At 41.2% G+C, this 17,616-nt stretch overlaps 1 protein-coding gene across 2 annotated transcripts in view; it reads left to right on the top strand.

Moving 5' to 3' along the window:
• Positions 1 to 17,616, top strand: part of PDSS2 (decaprenyl diphosphate synthase subunit 2) — a 307,454-nt gene that overhangs the window by 252,034 nt on the left and 37,804 nt on the right. For both annotated transcript variants that reach the window (XM_030809530.1, XM_003278917.4), the window contains one exon: positions 15,223 to 15,255. In XM_030809530.1, the coding sequence (XP_030665390.1) occupies positions 15,223 to 15,255 (33 nt within the window). The remainder of the gene's footprint in view (positions 1 to 15,222; positions 15,256 to 17,616) is intronic.

Here is a 17,616-nt window from a genome sequence, read left to right as displayed (position 1 = left end):
AGGAGGATCACTTGAGCTCTTGAGTTCAAGACCAACAACATAGCGTAACCTCATCTCTACAAAATTAAAGTTTTTGAAATTAAAAAAAAAAAAAACTTAGAGCCTAAGTGAGTATCTGCATTCTGAAAGATTTCCCTTCTCCCAACCCTTATTGATTCTCAAAATGCTGGCTGCCAACTTAAAATTCCTCATGTTCACCAAGTAGAAAACTGGAGGATTTCTTTCTGAAGAAACTGTCAAACTCAGGAGAAAAAGCCTTGCAGATGTGGATATTTGGGGCCTCCTCAGTAAACATGCCATATCCCTGAGCAGTCCTCCTACAGCAAGACCCACCACTTGACAAGCCTCAGAGGATCTAAGTGCCCGGAATATCTGCTGCCTTACTCTGAAGCAGAATAGGAAAAGAGGACCACTGGGCATTTGAGAAAAGCTGTTTCCATGAAACAGCAAGTCAAAAACAAACTGATAAAAAGGGAACTTAGAGGAAATAGAGACAATGCAAGCAAAGGCAGATGTTTTTCAAAGCACTATAATCAATATACTTGACAAGGAAGGATATTAAATCCATGGTATAATAATAGATGATCCATTAAAAAGGACAATTCAAGAATAAAAATTAGAATTATAAAATATAAAAATATGATTGCAGAATTTTTTAATCAGAAGAATGGAAGATACAAATGAAAAAATCTCCCAGAAAATTGGACAAAAAAGATGATTTTTTTAAAAAAGAAAAAAAGATAAGAAAACTAAGGACTCTTTCAGGAAACCTTGTATCTATTAAGAGTCACAGGCCAGGCTGGGCACAGTGGCTCACACCTGTAATCCCAACACTTTGGGAGGCCAAGGCAGGTGGATCACCTGAGGTCAGGAGTTCAAGACCAGCCTGGCCAACGTGGTGAAACGCTATCTCTACTAAAAATACAAAAATTAACCAGGCGTGGTGGTGCACACCTATAAGGCAGAGGCTTCAGTGAGCGAGATCGCACCATTGCATTCTAGCCTGAGCGACAAGAGCTGAACTCCATCTCAAACAAACAAACAAAAAAGTCACAGGCCAGGTGTGGTGGCTCATGTCTGTAATCCCAGTAATCTGAGCACTTGGGAGGCCAAGGGGGTGGATCACTTGAGGTCAGGAACTCAAGACCAGCCTGGCCAACATGGTAAAACGCTGTCTTTACTGAAAATACAAAAAGTAGCTGGGTGTGGTGGTGCACACCTGTAATCTCAGCTTCTCAGGTGGCTGAGGCACAAGAATCACTTGAACCTGGGAGGTAGAGGTTGCAGTGAGTCAAGATGGAGCCACTGCACTCTAGTCCGAGCGACATAGTGAAACTGTCTTTAAAAAAAAAAAAAAAAAAAAAGGCCAGGCATGGTGGCTCACACCTGTAATCCCAGCACTTTGGGAGGCCGAGGCAGATGGATCACCTGAGGTCAGGAGTTCGAGACCAGCCTGACCAACATGGTGAAACCCCGTCTCTACTAAATACAAAAAATTAGCCAGGCTTGGTAACTCACGTCTCTAATCCCAGCTACTCGGGAGGCTGAGGCAGGAGAATCGCTTGAACCCAGGAGGCAGAGGTTGCATTGAGCCAAGATTGCACCACTGTACTCCAGCCTGGGCAACAAGAGTGAAACTCTGTCTCATTAAAAAAAAAAAAAAAAAAACAAGTCACAGAAAGAGGAAAACTAAAAACAGAGGTAAGAAAATTAACAAATTTTTAAAAATAAAAATAGTGGCTGGACATGGTGGCTCATGTCTGTAATCCCAGCACTTTGAGAAGCTGAGGTGGGTGGATCACTTGAGGTCAGGAGTTTGAGACCAGCCCGGCCAATATGGCGAAACCCCATCTCTATTAAGAATACAAAAATTAGCCGGGCATGGTGGCCCGGGCCTGTAATCCAGCTACTCAGGAGGCTGAGGCCTGAGAATCGCTTAAACACTGGAGGCGGAGGTTGCAGTGAGCTGATGGCACCACTGCACTCCATCCTGGCCAGCAGAGTGAGACTCTGTCTCACAAAAAAAAAAAAAAAAAAAAAAAAAGAGAAAAAAAGACACTTTACTGAGTTTATTTTAATCTTCTAAATTGTAATGTACATTTTTATGTAAAGCTTTATAAGATAATGATCTTGTTCTGTGAATGCCTCCTAGTCAGAAATAGGGAACACAATTTGCATAACACCTAGGAGGGACATTCCACTCTAAATCTCAAGGAGGTTGCTTATTAATCCTGAAATTAGTTCTCTTTCTGATTTTTTCATGTTATTTACCCGCCTGAATATCTTTGAGATCCTTTCCTTCCCTCCCCTAAAGCCCTCTCCTTCAGTTTTGAATTTGATTGCAAGATCCTTAACAATAATAGCAAATTCAGGCCAGGTGTGGTGGCTCACGCCTGTAATCCCAGCACTTTGGGAGGCTGAGGCAGGTGGATCATGAGGTCAGGAAATCGAGACCATCCTGGCTAACACGGTGAAACTCCATCTCTACTAAAAATACAAAAAATTAGTCGGGCGTGGTGGCAGGCACCTGTAGTCCCAGCTACTGGGGAGGCTGAGGCGGGAGAATTACTTGAACGCAGGAGGCGGAGGTTGCAGTGAGCCCAGATTGCGCCACTGCACTCAAGCCTGGGCGATAGAACAAGACTCCGTCTGAAAAAAAAAAAAAAAAAAAACAATAATAGCAAATTCATCTTTGAATTACCCATAGTACCTGCCGCAGTGGCTTACTTGGAGTAATTACCCAATTAATATTTGTCAAAAAGTGAGTGTGATGTGGTTTTGCAGGTTGAGACTGGTTGGTGGCAGCCCGGTTTTGTTAGAGTTAAGTTGGTATAACAGAAATGGCTCACAGAGGACCAGGATTTGGAAGGTCAGATCAAGATTGTCCAGCCCTTATGGGCCGCATGCAGCCCAGAACAGTTTTGAAAGTGGCCCAACACAAATTCATAAACTTTCTTAAAACATTATGAAGGTTTTTTTGCAAATTTTTTTTTTTTTAGCTCATCAGCTACCATTAGTGTTCATGTATTTTATGTGTGGCCCAAGACAATCCTTCTTCTTCCAGTGTGGCCCAGGGAAGCAAAAAGATTGGACATTCCTGGTCTAGATTCTAATTTGGACTCTGCTAGCATCTAAGTAAACTTAATCACATTCTCTCATATCCCCATTATTCTTTTCTGTAAAATGATGGCATTAAACTAAATCTTTCCCAAAGTCCCTTTCAGCTCTCAAATAAATCTAAGAAATAGGTCTCTTAGACAAGAGATGCATTATAAGAAAAATACGTATCTCTATTAGAAACAGGCCAGGCATGGTGGCTCACGCCTGTAATCCCAACACTTTGGGAGGCCGAGGTGGGCGGATCACTTGAGGTCAGCAGTTCTAGACCAGCCTGTCCAACATGGTGAAACCCGGTCTCTACTAAAAATACAAAAATTAGCTGGGCATGGTGGTGCATGCGTGTAATCCCAGCTACTCGGGAGGCTGAGACAGGGGAATCACTTGAGCCCAGGAGGCAGAGGTTGCAGTGAGCCAAGATCGCACCAGTGCACTCCAGCCTGAGTGACAGACTGAGACTCTGTTCCAAAAAAAAAAAAAAGAAACTTATACAAGTTTTAACACTGAGAAGCAGAAAAATCTTGCTCTCAATGATGGAAGTCACCTGTGATTTCTTATTACCACATTTAAAATTACTTCTTTACTCTGCCCAGGCAGGTTTGTGTCTCATCTACCCTTTTGATTTCCTGCTTGGAAAGAGTGAGAATTATTGACTAGACAAGGAAGCCAGGAGGTGACATACTCTCGATACCCGCTCAGCACCATTGTGAAGCTAGGAGCAAGAGCACCTCTGGGATTTTCCTTATCAGGCTGTGCCACCTCTTCTCCAGCAACTCCTTTCTCCTGAAAAATCTTAGGATTAGCTGGCCTTCTTCCATCACAACTATAGGCCTATGGATGCATGTGCGTGTTGACACACGTTCACACAACCACACTCTTTCACAAAAGGCAGTTAAGACCGGAAACAGCTGAAAAACATTTGCTGAGCATTTTCTCCATACTAAATTCTACAGATCTCTCCCTGCCTTAATTTTAAATTTAAATTTGTAGCTGCTGAGAAATAATGATCAGGAAAAAATACTGTTAGTGAATGGGTTATTCACCCTGGGGAGGTGAAGTCATTACTCAGTTATCATTTTGATTCCTGATAAAAGAAAGTAGAATCCTTCAGAGCACCACAGAGCTCTGACTCTCTCAGGGAGTCCAGGGGCTATTGCAGGTCAGCAAGCTTTATTTTTAATGATCCTTCTAGTTTTCTGCTGCCATTATAAGTCACCTGAAGAAATAAGAATTATGGTTAGATTTTCTTGGCTATTCCTAATAGTACTGAAATGTCACTTGGGCTTGTGACATTCTGACACTGTCATAAAATACCTTAAGTGTACTACAAATTACCATTGCTAAGCTATAACTCACTTGTCCCTAGATAGCTTACTATTACTCCTTATTCAGAAAGTGAAACAAAGACTGCTAGGCAAGACTGGTGTGCGTGAAAATAACACATGCCTATTCTTAAACAAAAGAGAAAATGCACATGCAGATTCCTCATTAATACCACATGTGATACTCTTCTGGTTCTTTAAGACATTTTTAGTGGTTTCAAAAGGAATAAGATTAATATCATCCTCTATCATAGAAGGTATACAGTGTAGGCATTTGAAAGAACTATATGCATGACCACAAAGACTATGAAATGGCTCTAGATATCTCCTAAATTAAAATATTTCTAAAGGCTTTCTGTTGCACTTAAGGAAACAAAGTGCTTGACTACAGGAGATACAGAAATAAGTTGCCTAAAGGTTGTCTATGGCCCAGTAGAGAGGAGATAAGATAAATACATAAATATAGAAACATAAGGAATACTGTAATTCATGCCACTTGGGGAGCATGGAGGAAAGACAATTGATGTTCAGTTGGAAAAGTCAAGAAAGAGGTTTATGAAGTCGGTATTAATAATATGTGAGATAGTCCTTAAAGAAGATTGGATAGCAAAGATGAGAATGGGGGGCTTCCTAGGCAAAGGAAACCGTGAAAAAGTGATATAGGTGCAGGCATGCAGTGTAGTCAAATAAAAAAAAAGTATTTTAATTTGGGTGGAATGTTATATAAAAATATGTACATGAATGTTCAGATCAGCAATATTCAGAATATCCAAAAGGTAGAAATAACCCAGTGTCCATCAACTGATGAATGGATAAGCAAAATGTGGTATATCCATACAATGGAATATTACTCAGCCATGGAAAGGAATGAGGTATTGATACATGCTGCAACATGCATGGGTCTTTAAAACATTCTATTATAAGCAGTGTGCGGTGGCTCATGCCTGTAATCCCAGCACTTTGGGAAGCCGAAGTGGGCGGATCACGAAGTCAGGAGATCGAGACCATCCTGGCCAACATGGTGAAACCCCATCTCTACTAAAAATACAGAAATTTGCCGGGTGTGGTAATGGGCACCCGTAGTCCCAGCTACTTGGGAGGCTGAGGCAGGAGAATTACTTGAACCCGGGAGGCGGAGGTTGCAGTGAGCCGTGATCATGCCACTGCACTCCAGCCTGGGGACAGAGTGAGACTCTGTCTCAAAAAAAAAAAAAAAAAAAAATTATAATAAGTGAAAGAAGTCAGATGCAAAAGGCCACATATCATATGATTCCATTTATGTGAAACATCCAGAGTAGACAAATCACAGAGACAGAAAAAAGACTGGTGGTTGCCCAGGGTTGGGGAGAGGGGAAGGGGGAGAGACTGTTTAATGGGTACAGGTTTCCTTTTGGGGTAATAAAAATGTTCGGAACTTGTTAGTGGTGATGATTGCATAACATTGTGAATGTACTAAATGCCACTGAATTATACTGTTTTAAATGATTAAAATGATTAATTTTATGTTATGCAAATTTTACCTAAATTTTTTAAAGACTTTGGGATGTTTGCCTACGGAAAATCAACTTGAAGAAGTCACAAAGCAGACGTTGAAAGTTTTTGAGCCAGATATTATCAAGGTCTGAGCTTCGAGGGAGGCAAATCTGGCTATATTATATAGAATGAAAGGAACAAAGAGATACTAAAAGCAAGGAGATCAATTAAGAAGTTTTTGGAAACTCATTGATAAGTGCAAGAGAAAAGACCAAATAGAGTGTTGGCAATGAGAATGGGAAGATAAGGAGGTTAAGCGTAAAACTCATTTCAGAGAAAATATATGAGACTAGAAAACTGATCTGATAAGGAGAGGCTGACAGGTGTGGACTGGGGAGTGGCACTCAGAGGCTAAAACAAGGATTTTGGACTAGGATAACAGAAAAAATTAAGCCATTAACAGAAATAGGAAAGTTAAGTGGAAAGACTGGTTTCACTTAGGTTCTTGACATGGTGAGTTTGAAGTACTCCATCAAGGTTGATGGCCGTTGCCTTGGGAACTTGCTGCTGGAGGAAGCAACTAAATTCTACGATTAGCCTGATTTCCTTACTCATGGCCTTTCTGAGACCTGAGTAGATTTTTTTTCCTGGTCACACTGTACAATTTAAAATTTCATGTTTCTTCCAGATTCCAAGAGAGGAGCATAGCAAGAAAAACAGGTTACAAAGAGATAACAAGACCTCTGAGCAGAGAGAGATTTGTTATGTAGATAATACAAGTAGTATCTCCTTGCCTTTCTCTAGTATATCTAGTATCTCCTTGCCTCTCTCCTTTTTAAAATGGGACACCATAGCCTTCTACATCTGCTGTTGCTTCTTTTTCTCCAGTGAACCAAAGAAACAGAATATGAGAAAATTAATTCCTTGGACATCCACACTTGCCTCTAAAAGTCGATTAGCTTTCCCAGTTGAAAGAGATGGTAAAATCAGGTACCCAAGCGAAGCAGTCCAGGTGTGAATGGTGTTAACTTCCTTGCACATGCCTTCTGCGCTTTCTTATTCATAGAGAATGACCAAGATAGTAGAGAAAAGGCCTGCCCTGTTCCTTTATATTCTGCTGTCTTTCCAGCTCTGTAACTAGAAAGTCGAGCAACACAAGGCCTGCTTCTACCAAACCAATACTCAGTGGGCTGCTCTAACTTCCAGGCTAGCAGCTGTAGTAGATTTCTGATTTGTGACCCTTCTTTCTGTTATCCCCATGCACTATACACTGCTTTGTTTTGTTTTGTTTTGTTTTTGTTTTTGTTTTGCAGAGATGGCCAGCCTGAACTGTATTTTAAATAGCATTATAGGGCTGGGTGCGGTGGCTCATGCCTGTAATCCCAGCACTTTGGGAGGCCAAGGCGGGGGGATTGCTTGAGGCCAGGAGTTCAAGACCAGCCTAGGCAACATAGCAAGATCCCATCTCTACTAAAAACTTTTAAAAGTAGCCAGGTGTGGTGGCGTGTACCTGTAATCCCAGCTATTCAGGAGGCTGAGGCTAGAGAATCTCTTGAGTCCAAGAGGTCAAGGCTACAGTGAACCATGATTGTGCCACTGCACTCTAACCTGGGCAACAGAGGGAGACCCTGTCAAACAAACAAATAAGTAATTAACTATTATAGTAAATGTCAGTGTTCTTAGGGACAAATGCTGAATTATCTAGGGGTGAGCATCCTGGTATCTAAAACTTACTCTCAAATAATAAATGGTAATGGAGAGAAAGGGGGAAAACAGAAGTGGTAAGGTGTTAGCAACTGTTGAATCTAAATGGAGGGCAAATGAGTGTTCATTGTATTCTTTCAACTAAAAAGTTTGTGGGGGAAGGTAGTTTTCCTTGAAGATTTAAAAAGGAAATCTTTAAAAATGACAGTTATTCTAAAATATAGCCTGTAACATTTGGGAAGAATAACCTGATAAGTAGAGATTATTAGTCTCTAGCAATTTCTGGACTCTGCTGTGGAATATTAGTTTTCTGCTTTTAGAAAAAGGTGTCCCCATATCCAGCTTTCAACTCCAGATAACAGCAGTTGGAAATTGGAAACAGTTCATTTATGTCATCCAATCCTTCTTTGTTACCTGACTTATAAAAAAACGTTTGTTTCTTAAAGTAAAAGACCACATTGTACATCCATTACTTACCAACAGGGAATCTGTCTGCCTTTAGTCTACAGAGACTGGTATATAAACCTTTGGAATTAATTCCTTTGTGCATCCTCTCAATCAGAGTGCTGGCTTTTTTTTTTTTTTTTTTTGCTTTTGTATGGAATATTGTTTTACAGTGTTCACTATAGCTGTCCGAGGAGGCCTCCAGTGTCATGAGCACAGTCACACTATCTTGTCTATTTTCACATTTTTAAAAGATAAAACAAGGTTCAAACCACACATTCTCTGTGAACTGCTAAAGATTCGGAAAAAATTACTTTCTTTTCTCTTGACCTGATTGACAAGAAGCACACCTACAGGAGGCAAAAAGATGAGTGAATCCCTTTTAAAGACCCTAGTAATGAAGCCCTCAGGGAATTGCTGTGTATGGTAGAATTTACAGTGGCTTCTGGGGACGAACAGTGTGGCAGGAAGAGGTTCAGGACTGCTGGCTGTTGAAATATAGATTCCATTTATTTTATATCAGCCTATTTTGGGCTCCAGTGAGAAAGTTATTTTAATAATATGTTGCTCTGGCTGGCTACTGTGGCTCACACCTGTAATCCCAGCACTTTGGGAGGCTGAGGTGGGCGGATCACCTGAGGTCAGGAGTTTGAGACTACCTGGCTAACATGACAAAACCCCGTTGCTACTAAAAATACAAAAATTATCCAGGCATGGTGGTGGGCACCTATAATCCCAGCTACTAGGGAGGCTGAGGTAGAAGAATCGCCTGAACCTGAGAGGCGGAGGTTGCAGTGAGCCGAAATCACGCTATTCCACTCCAGCCTGGGGAACAGAGTGAGACTCCATCTCAATAATAATAACAATAATAATAATAATATCTTGCTCTGCTAGAAATACACATAAGTGGCAGATGTCAGAACAAAAAGGGAAAAGTTGCAGTCCATTCTCCTCGAGACTTATGGAGTTTACATAGTTGTTCTCTTTCAGCCTTTGAAGTAAACCCTGATGCACATAGAAGCACAAATTGAGAAAGATATTGGACATAGGGCAGACCAATGATCCGCAAACAAATCAGAATCACAGGGGTAGGCTATGGAGAATCTGCATTTTTCACAAGCTACCCAGGTGATTCCAATACATCCAGCCCAGCATTTGTGAGAGCCCAGCATCTGGGAACTTCTGGTCTGGTCTGGTGTTCTACAGATCAAGAAATGAAGGCCTATATGAAAATGTAAAAATTATTTAAGTTATTAACCAATGAAGGACTAGAAACCATATTTTCTGGCTCCCAACATACCCATCTTCCCAGGTCACAATGCCTCTTGAAGTGTTCACAATTAAGATCTTAGGCCTCTTGCTGTAATCAGTAGACAAAGCCTTTAATCCCTGAAATTTTGAGGTGTATGTCTTGAAATCTCTGGAGATCTATTAACTTCCATTCTAAGGTCTTTTCCGTTAGACGCACTGCTTTTAAGGTTGAAGCACTTAATTACACTAATTCTTCTCTGTCCTAGCCTTTTGTTGTTTAATTTTCATGAAATCGCTGAATTTGTTTTCTACAGATGGAAGCTTAGGTTCCCTTCTTCAGTGTATTTATAAATAGAAGGTGGGTGAGAAAATCAAAATATGCCATTGTTCAATATGGGTAAAAATTACGTGTAAGGCATCAGCTAAGGGCTCTACATTACCTGCGTACTAGCTCACAGCCAAAAACATACAGCATTCCTAGAACTAGGAGTGAGTAAAATTCGTTTTTCCTGTACATTGCCTGAATAAGTAGCACATAACCAACACATATAAAGAAAAAACGTCATCCATTTATTCATTCACTCAGACACTGATCTCGACTTGGGATACAGTTGTGAGCAAGAGAAAATTTCCCTGCTTTCATGGAGCTTGGGAGATTGTAGGCGAAGCATATCTAAAACAGTATTGTGTAGCTAGGTACAGTGGCTCACGCCTGTAATCCCAGCACTTTGGGAGGCCAAGGCAGAAGGATCAGTTGCATCCGAGAGTTTGAGACCAGCCTGAGCAACATAGTGAGACCCCACTCTATTAAAAATTAACCAGGCGTGGTGGTACATACCTGTAGCCCCGGCTACTCAGGAGGCTGAGGCAGGAGGATCGCTTGAACCTGAGAGGTTGAGGCTGCTGTGAACTGTGATTACAGCACTGCACTCAGCCTGGGTGACAGACAGAGTAAGACCCTGTTTCATCAACCAACAAACAGTCAGTCAATAACAATACTTTGTAACCTCCTAGAATATAAATTCCAAGAGGTCACCCATTTTGATCTGTCCTGTTCATGTCTGTGTCTGTAGTGCCTAAGCAGTGTCTGACTCATAGGAGGTGCTCAATGAGTATTTGTTAAATGAATGAGCAACCAAGAGGTGTAATAGAAACTATCGCTTCTCCCAAATTAACTATCTTACAGAAAGAATAAGGATAGTATTTAATGAGAAATATCATTATGTAGGAATCTAAATCATCATTTATTTGTATCTAACTTGACATATTTTTATTTATTTATTTTTTGAGACAGGGTCTCATTCTGTCACCCAGGCTGGAATGCAGCGGCGCAATCACAGCTCACTGCAGCCTTGACCTCCTGGACTTAATCAATCTGCCCACCTCAGCCTCCTAAGTAGCTGGGATTACAGGTGCACGCCACCATGCCTGGCTGATTTTTGCTGTGTTGTTGTTGTTGTTGTTGTTTGTAGAGACAGGTTTCTCACCATGTTGCCCAAGCTGATCTCAAACTCTTGTGCTCATGTGATCTGCCCGCCTTGGTCTCCCAAAGTGTCGGAATTACGGGCGTGAGCCACCGTGCCTGGTCACTATATTTTTATAAGCTCTAAAGCTTTTTGTGAGAAAACACCATATCAGAATGTCTATTGTCAGGTATGTTTGGCATATTTAGATATTATACCCATATGTCAGCTGGAAATATATATATATATATATATACACACACAGACACACACACACACATATAATATAATATATGTATTATATACCTATAAAAGTTTAAATATTTACCAGAGTTTTTTCCTAAAATAAATGATACTTTTATGTACAAGCTAAAGTGATCAAGAGTAAAATGATTTCATAGAGCCAGAATGTTTATTGTGACAAAATGAAAAGGATATTCGGGTGAACCACATATCAATAGTTGCATGTTCAGATTATAATGGCTGTGGTAACGGTGTTGTCATTTTATGTAGGCTTCTACTCTTTCAGCTTTCAAAACATTATAGAACTGATGTTGAGCAGATCTAGATTATATCCACGGAATTTCTCTGCCATCATCCCCAACAATGTGTCCCTACTGGGTGACAGGGTAGTGGCCAAGCTAAGAAGACAAAGTAAAGTGAGAGAGTTTGAGGTTTGCAAATAAGTTGTGATTAAGCACAGGTAATTCAAAGTACTAGAATTTTCTAAGATGATTAGTCTATAAACAAAGTATGGGATGGGAAAAATGGTTTTATAGAAATTTGTGATAGGGCTACTCTAGATGTCCTTATCAGTAAAGAATATTATATTCACTCTTCTTACCTGTTGAATTTTTTTGAGACAGAGTGGGAGGTGGCTCAATGCAGTCAAAAGGAAAATTCCGCCCCTAAGTCATTGTCAGTCATAGTTTCTCCATGGTTTGCCTGTCAGTCTTCAAGTACAGAAGTTCAACTTTCTAACTTTCAACAAGTGCTACTTTCAACACTCTTAAGCACTGCATGATAAGCACTGAACAATGAGAATATTGAGAGAGCATGAAGAGGAGATGGTTAGAAGAGAGGTAACATTGACAGTGAGGAAATGACAGATGTGCTCAGGGTTGAGTTGTTTGACCGCAGGAACAATTCTCTAGGACTCCCAGTTTGTGCTTCTGTGAGTGGAAGAAAACACACTCAAAAGTGTTTGATACAGTCTCTCAAAAACAGTCAACACAGGACACTTCTATGACCCAACATGCAAGGATTTCTCCCCATCAACAAGCAAGCAATCACTTCAGCAAGCCGACACCAGCTAAGTGTCTCTAACTTACTTCTATTCTGACACTTTTTTTTTTTTTGGGATGGGGGTCTCACTTTGTTGCCTAGGTTGGAGTGGAGTGATATTCACAGGCACAATCATAGCTCACTGCAGCCTCGAACTCCTGACCTTAAGCGATCTTCTCACTTCAGCCTCCCAAGTAGCTGGGACAACAGGCACGTATCATATTTTGACACTATCTACCTGGAGACAGCGTCAGATCCCACAGGTTGAGGGCTCAAGACTGCACCCCCCCTTACCCCACCCCCACCTTCAGATGCCAGTCACAAGCTCCAGGTTACCTGTGCTTCTGATTGACCCGCTATAAAGTGGGGATCCCACGACCACTTTCTTGGGTTCAGTTAATTTGCTAGAGCAGCTCCCAGAACTCAGGCAAACAGTTACTTTCTTTTTCATAGCTATGTGAATTTTGGAACAGAAACACTTATACTTACCAATTTATTTAAAGAATATTACAAAGGACACAGATGAGAAGATGTATAAGTTAAGACATGTGGGAAGGAGCGTGGAGTTTTCCATTTCCTCTCCAGTGCACCACCATATAGAAACCTGCATGTGTTCAGCTCCCCAGAAGTTCTCCAAATTCTGTGTTTTTATGGAACAAATTTTTGGGTTTTTATGGAAGCTTCATTACATAGGTATGATTGATTAAGCCATTGGCCATTGGTGATCAACTTAACCTTCAGCCCCTCTCCCCTCCCCAGAAATTTGGGGGTGGGCTGAAAACCCTAACCTTCTAATCCTGTCTTGGTCTTTGCCATGACCAGTCCCCATCCTGAAGTCAGGAGTTGCCAGCCATCAGTCAGCTCGTTAACATACAAAAAGGCATCACTTGGTGAGTTTCTGAAGATTTTAGGAGTTGTATGCCAGAAAACTGGACTATGACCAAATATATATTTCAGAATATCCTAGTGTCATTTGAAAAGTGCTGCGCTTGAGCAATTCATAGTAGTCAGCAAAAGACAAGGAAAAGGATGGACAGTGGAAAAAGTGGAAAACTTGTGATCACAGGATCAGCCTCAATGTCAGATGTCCATTAACCTAAATGAATTCAAGAGTCAGCTGCGAGTTTGAGAAATGAAAGACTAAGCATGTTGGGAAAGTGCTGCTGCTGAAATTTTGGTCACAGGCCATCTGTGGATTATTCGTAAGATCAAGGCCAGTCCATATTTGGACAATATCAAAGTGACTAGCTAGGTCATAAGTGAGCAATACAGATGTGTTCAAGGCTTCCCTACCACTTCGGCAGAAGTTACTACGGTGGGATTTTCAGTGTAGACAAAACTATTTTGGGAAAAGATGCCCATAAACAGACAAATGAATAAATACAAAATAAGCAGAGAGACTAACAGCTTGGTTTTAAAATTTGTTTAAGAACTCACTCATATTCCTGTTGGTACAATGCATCTCAGTACTAAGTTCAAACTCTTCTTAGTTCTCTGAAAATCCTAGAACACTAAAAAACTTCAAAAAGCAGACTGAAGACCTTATTCTTTTTATGGTAGATTGGTTGCAGAGGCCTTTTGTTTCACTGAAAATGTTTAATCACAATTTTAGAGTGGTTTATGATGGTGCCAACAACTATGCGTGAACAGTGTTTTATAAGTTTCTTACTATGAAATTAAGAAAAACAAGGGCTGGGCTCAGTGACTCACGCCTGTAATCCCAACACTTTGGGAGGCTGAGGTGGGTGGATCACATGAGGTCAGGAGTTCGAGACCAGCCTGGCCAACATGGCAATACCTTGTCTCTACTAAAAATATAAAAATTAGCCGGGTGTGGTGGTGGGTGCCTGTAATCCCAGCTACTCAGGAGGCTGAGACAGGAGAATCGCTTGAACTTGGGAGGGGGAGTTTACAGTGAGCCGAGATACATCACTGCACTCCAGCCTGGACGACAGAGCAAAACTCCATCTCAAAAAAAAAAAAAAAAATGCATTATCTTCAGAAAAATGTTGAAAAGATTCTAAAGCAGCAAGAAGGGTCAGGACTGATTTTTTTTTTTTTTTTTTGAGACAAGATCTCACTCTGTCACTCAGGTTGGAGTGTAGTGGTGCAACTATGGCTCACTACAGCCTCAACCTCCCAGGCTCAGGCAGTCCCTTCACCTCAGCCTCCCAAGTAGCTAGGACTACAGGCGCATACCACCACACCCAGCTAATTTTTTTATTTTTTGTAGAGATGGAGTCTCACTATGTTGCCAGGACTGGTCGTGAACTCACGGGCTCAAGCAATCCTCTTGCCTCGGCCTCCCAAAGTGCTGGGATTACAGGCGTGAGCCACTGCACCCAGCTGAATTTACAGCATTACTAAGAGTGAAACAGCCTGACATTTTGTGCCTCCTGAATTGTTGGAGTATGTAATATTTCCACATAAAGTATTTTTGCCAAAAATGTTTAACCTAAATCTTAGCAGCCTTCTCCAGACCCAACTTTCAGTTTACAAGCAAAACAGAAACAAGTTAAATGAAGCAATGAAGAAAGAAGAAAAAGGGATTTTATAAAACAGTATCCTTGTCTTCTCAAAAAGTCAATGGTTTTTATGAAAAGAAGCATGGCTTTTATTTTCATTTTGTTAAAAATTGGGAGAGACTAGTCTAGGCAAAAAAGAAGAAATGATAATAATAAATAAAAGGCAACAAAAGAGACATAAAAACCAGAATGCAATGTGTGAATCTTGATTAATTCTGATTTTGGGGAAAAAAGCTATAAAAAATATTCTTGGAACAGTTGGAGAAGTTTGAATATAGATTTGTGTTAGGTGATATGACATTATTGTGAGTTCATTAATTTTTATTGTGGTCATGGGGTGATGTATGAGATGCCGTATGTGTATAAGATACATGCTGAAGCATGTGACGTTAAGAGTCGTGACATCCACTCCTGCCAGATCTAGGTAGAGGGTCTATGCGTGCTCAGTGAACTGTTCGTTTAACTTTTCTATATGCTTGCAATTTACATGGATTTATGTATGTATATTAATATGTATATTAAATAGAGAGAGGGAAAGGGGGACAGAGAAGCTGAGTTCTATTCTTTGAGAAGCAAAAATTATAGAAGCACTAAACTTTTAAAGAAGTAATAAATTAATTTTCCCCTCTTCTTTTGTAGGCTCAAGAAAAAGGAAGATTGGACTATGCTAAGGTAGGCAGATTTTATACATACTGTACTCTTTTACACATTTCAATTTGGTGTTTGGTTTTCGTTTATATTTGAAAGGTCAAAAGAGAATGATCACATTGAGAGCTGAGGGACATTTCCTGTTAAGTAACAGGCCAATAGCACGTGGAATAAGGTTCATTCAACAAGAAGACTATTTATTTTTGAGTACCTGTTTCATTCCAGGCATTGTATTAGGTATTGAGGATACAACGGTCAACTAGATGAAGTCTTTTCTTTCAGAATATTTACTATTCTAGTGGGAAAAATCAATAACTTAATAAAGGACTAAATAAATAACGTAATGTCAAGTGTCAGTAAGTGGGATGAGGGAAAATAAACAGTAAAATCACTAGCCATTGTTGAAAGATGCCTATGGGCTGTGGATGGAAGACAACCTTTAGGGCCATCAGATAATACCTAGAAAGCACCTTACAGGACAGACTTGAACTCCCAAAGGCAGGAGTTCTCATATCACCTGTGGAACTTTTGAAAACACATGTGCCTAGGTACCACTACATCAGACCCTCTTTCACCAAGATCAGAATTCCCTGATGGAGAGAGCGGTACAGGGGCAGGCTGGAGTGGTTTGAAAATGTCTCCACCGATAATTCTGACACACAGCCCTGGTTAAAAACTGCTGCAGGAGGTCAGATTTCAGTGCATCAGTACAGGCCTAGGAACACACTTGGGTCACGTTCTGTTTTCCCCTCAGGGACAAATGGAACATTTAGCAGGTATATGGCATGTGTACAGCTGCTTGGCTAAAAGAACATGTCAACCATCTGATTTATGCAACAATCAGGAATATCCAGGATGTGAGCACACCTGCACTCCAAAGACAGGGAGGGAGAAACACGACCCAGAAGGGCTCTGCTTGCTATGGGACAACCAAAACCCTCAAGGGTCTCTCCAGAGCTGACCCGGAACCTCGCACTCTCCTGGCAGCCTAGTGGGGCACACCCACGGCCCCCGCCTTTACTCTTCTTTCCTTGCTGAAAGTAAAGTCTCTTCTTTTTATTTTTTTTTAATAATTACAAAATAGATTTACTTTGAACCACTGGTTCTTATACCCAGGAACATATGTCAGAATTACCTGTGGAGGTTTTAAAAAATCCGTAAGTCCAGGTCTCCCGCTTCGAGAAGGTTGCAAAGCAGGTCAGGACCCGAGTGTTTCTAAAAAGCTCTTCAGGTGGCTCTGATGTTTCCTTCCGGTTGAATCACTGAATTTAGATCGACTGGATACTTTGATTTTGGGGGTTTGGGGGCCATTTGCGGGAGGGTGTGGGAAGCTTTTCTCACAGATTTACTAGGAGCAGCAAATAACTTGGTCTCTGGCTTTTTTGGAGTCTGTTTCAGGTCTTTTCTCCCCAGTTAAGGATTTTTTTTCCTTCACTGCCTCTTCTTTGATTTTCAACTTTTTCCCTGGGCCTTTCCCTGGGGTTTCAGACTCTGCAGCTCTTGGGGTCTCAGAGGCTGTCAAGTCCTTTCTCTTCCTCCCATGAGGAGTGTTGGGACAGTCTCTCCTTTTATCTGCCTCACATACTTTTGCCTCCTTCAAGAAAAACTAGGTAATAGGAGCACCTCTAAACCAAGGGCTTCCATATCTGTCACTCTGTCTTAGATGTGTACTTGAGCCTCATCGTATACCCAAACGCAGGCTGTGGACTTACCTTCTTGGGTCTCCCACAGGCATAAGAGCCCAGTGCATCTTAAACTAAACTAAACATCTTTTCTGACATCTCTGGCCTTTCTGTTGCTGTTGTTTAGTGACTTTATTTTTTACAGCAGTTTTAGGTTGATAGCAAAAGTGAGTGAAAAGTAGAGTTCCTATAGCCCCTGACCCCACACACATGCAGCCTCCCTCACTATCAGCATCCCACACCAGAGAAGCACATTGTTACAATTGATGAATCTAAGGCCGGGTGCAGTGGCTCATACCTCTAATCCCAGCATTTTGAGAGGCTGAGGTGGGAGGACCACTTGATCCCAGAAGTTCAAGACCAGCTTGGATAACATGGCGAAACCCTGTCTGTACAAAACAGTGTAAAAATTAGCTGGGTGTGGTGATGAGCACTTGTAGTTGCAGCTACCTGGGAGGCTGAGGTGGGAGGATTGCTTAAGCCTGGGAGCAGAGGTTTCAGTGAGCTAAGATCATGCTACTGCACTCCAGCCGGGGTGGCAGAGTGAGACCCTGTCTCAAAGAAAAAAAAAATTGATGAGTCTACATTGGTGCGTCGTTATCACCCAAAGTCCATATATTGCATTAGGAAGGTTGCAGTCCTTGGTGCTGGACCTCTGAGCCTTTTTTCTTACCCTCTCTCCTGTGATTAGCACTGTCATCCC

The sequence above is a fragment of the Nomascus leucogenys genome, chromosome 3 (genome assembly GCF_006542625.1).
Source record: "Nomascus leucogenys isolate Asia chromosome 3, Asia_NLE_v1, whole genome shotgun sequence".
NCBI classification, from domain to species: Eukaryota; Metazoa; Chordata; class Mammalia; order Primates; family Hylobatidae; genus Nomascus; species Nomascus leucogenys.
Note: the sequence above shows the minus strand (reverse complement) of the source record. Positions and strands in the feature narration are given on the sequence as shown.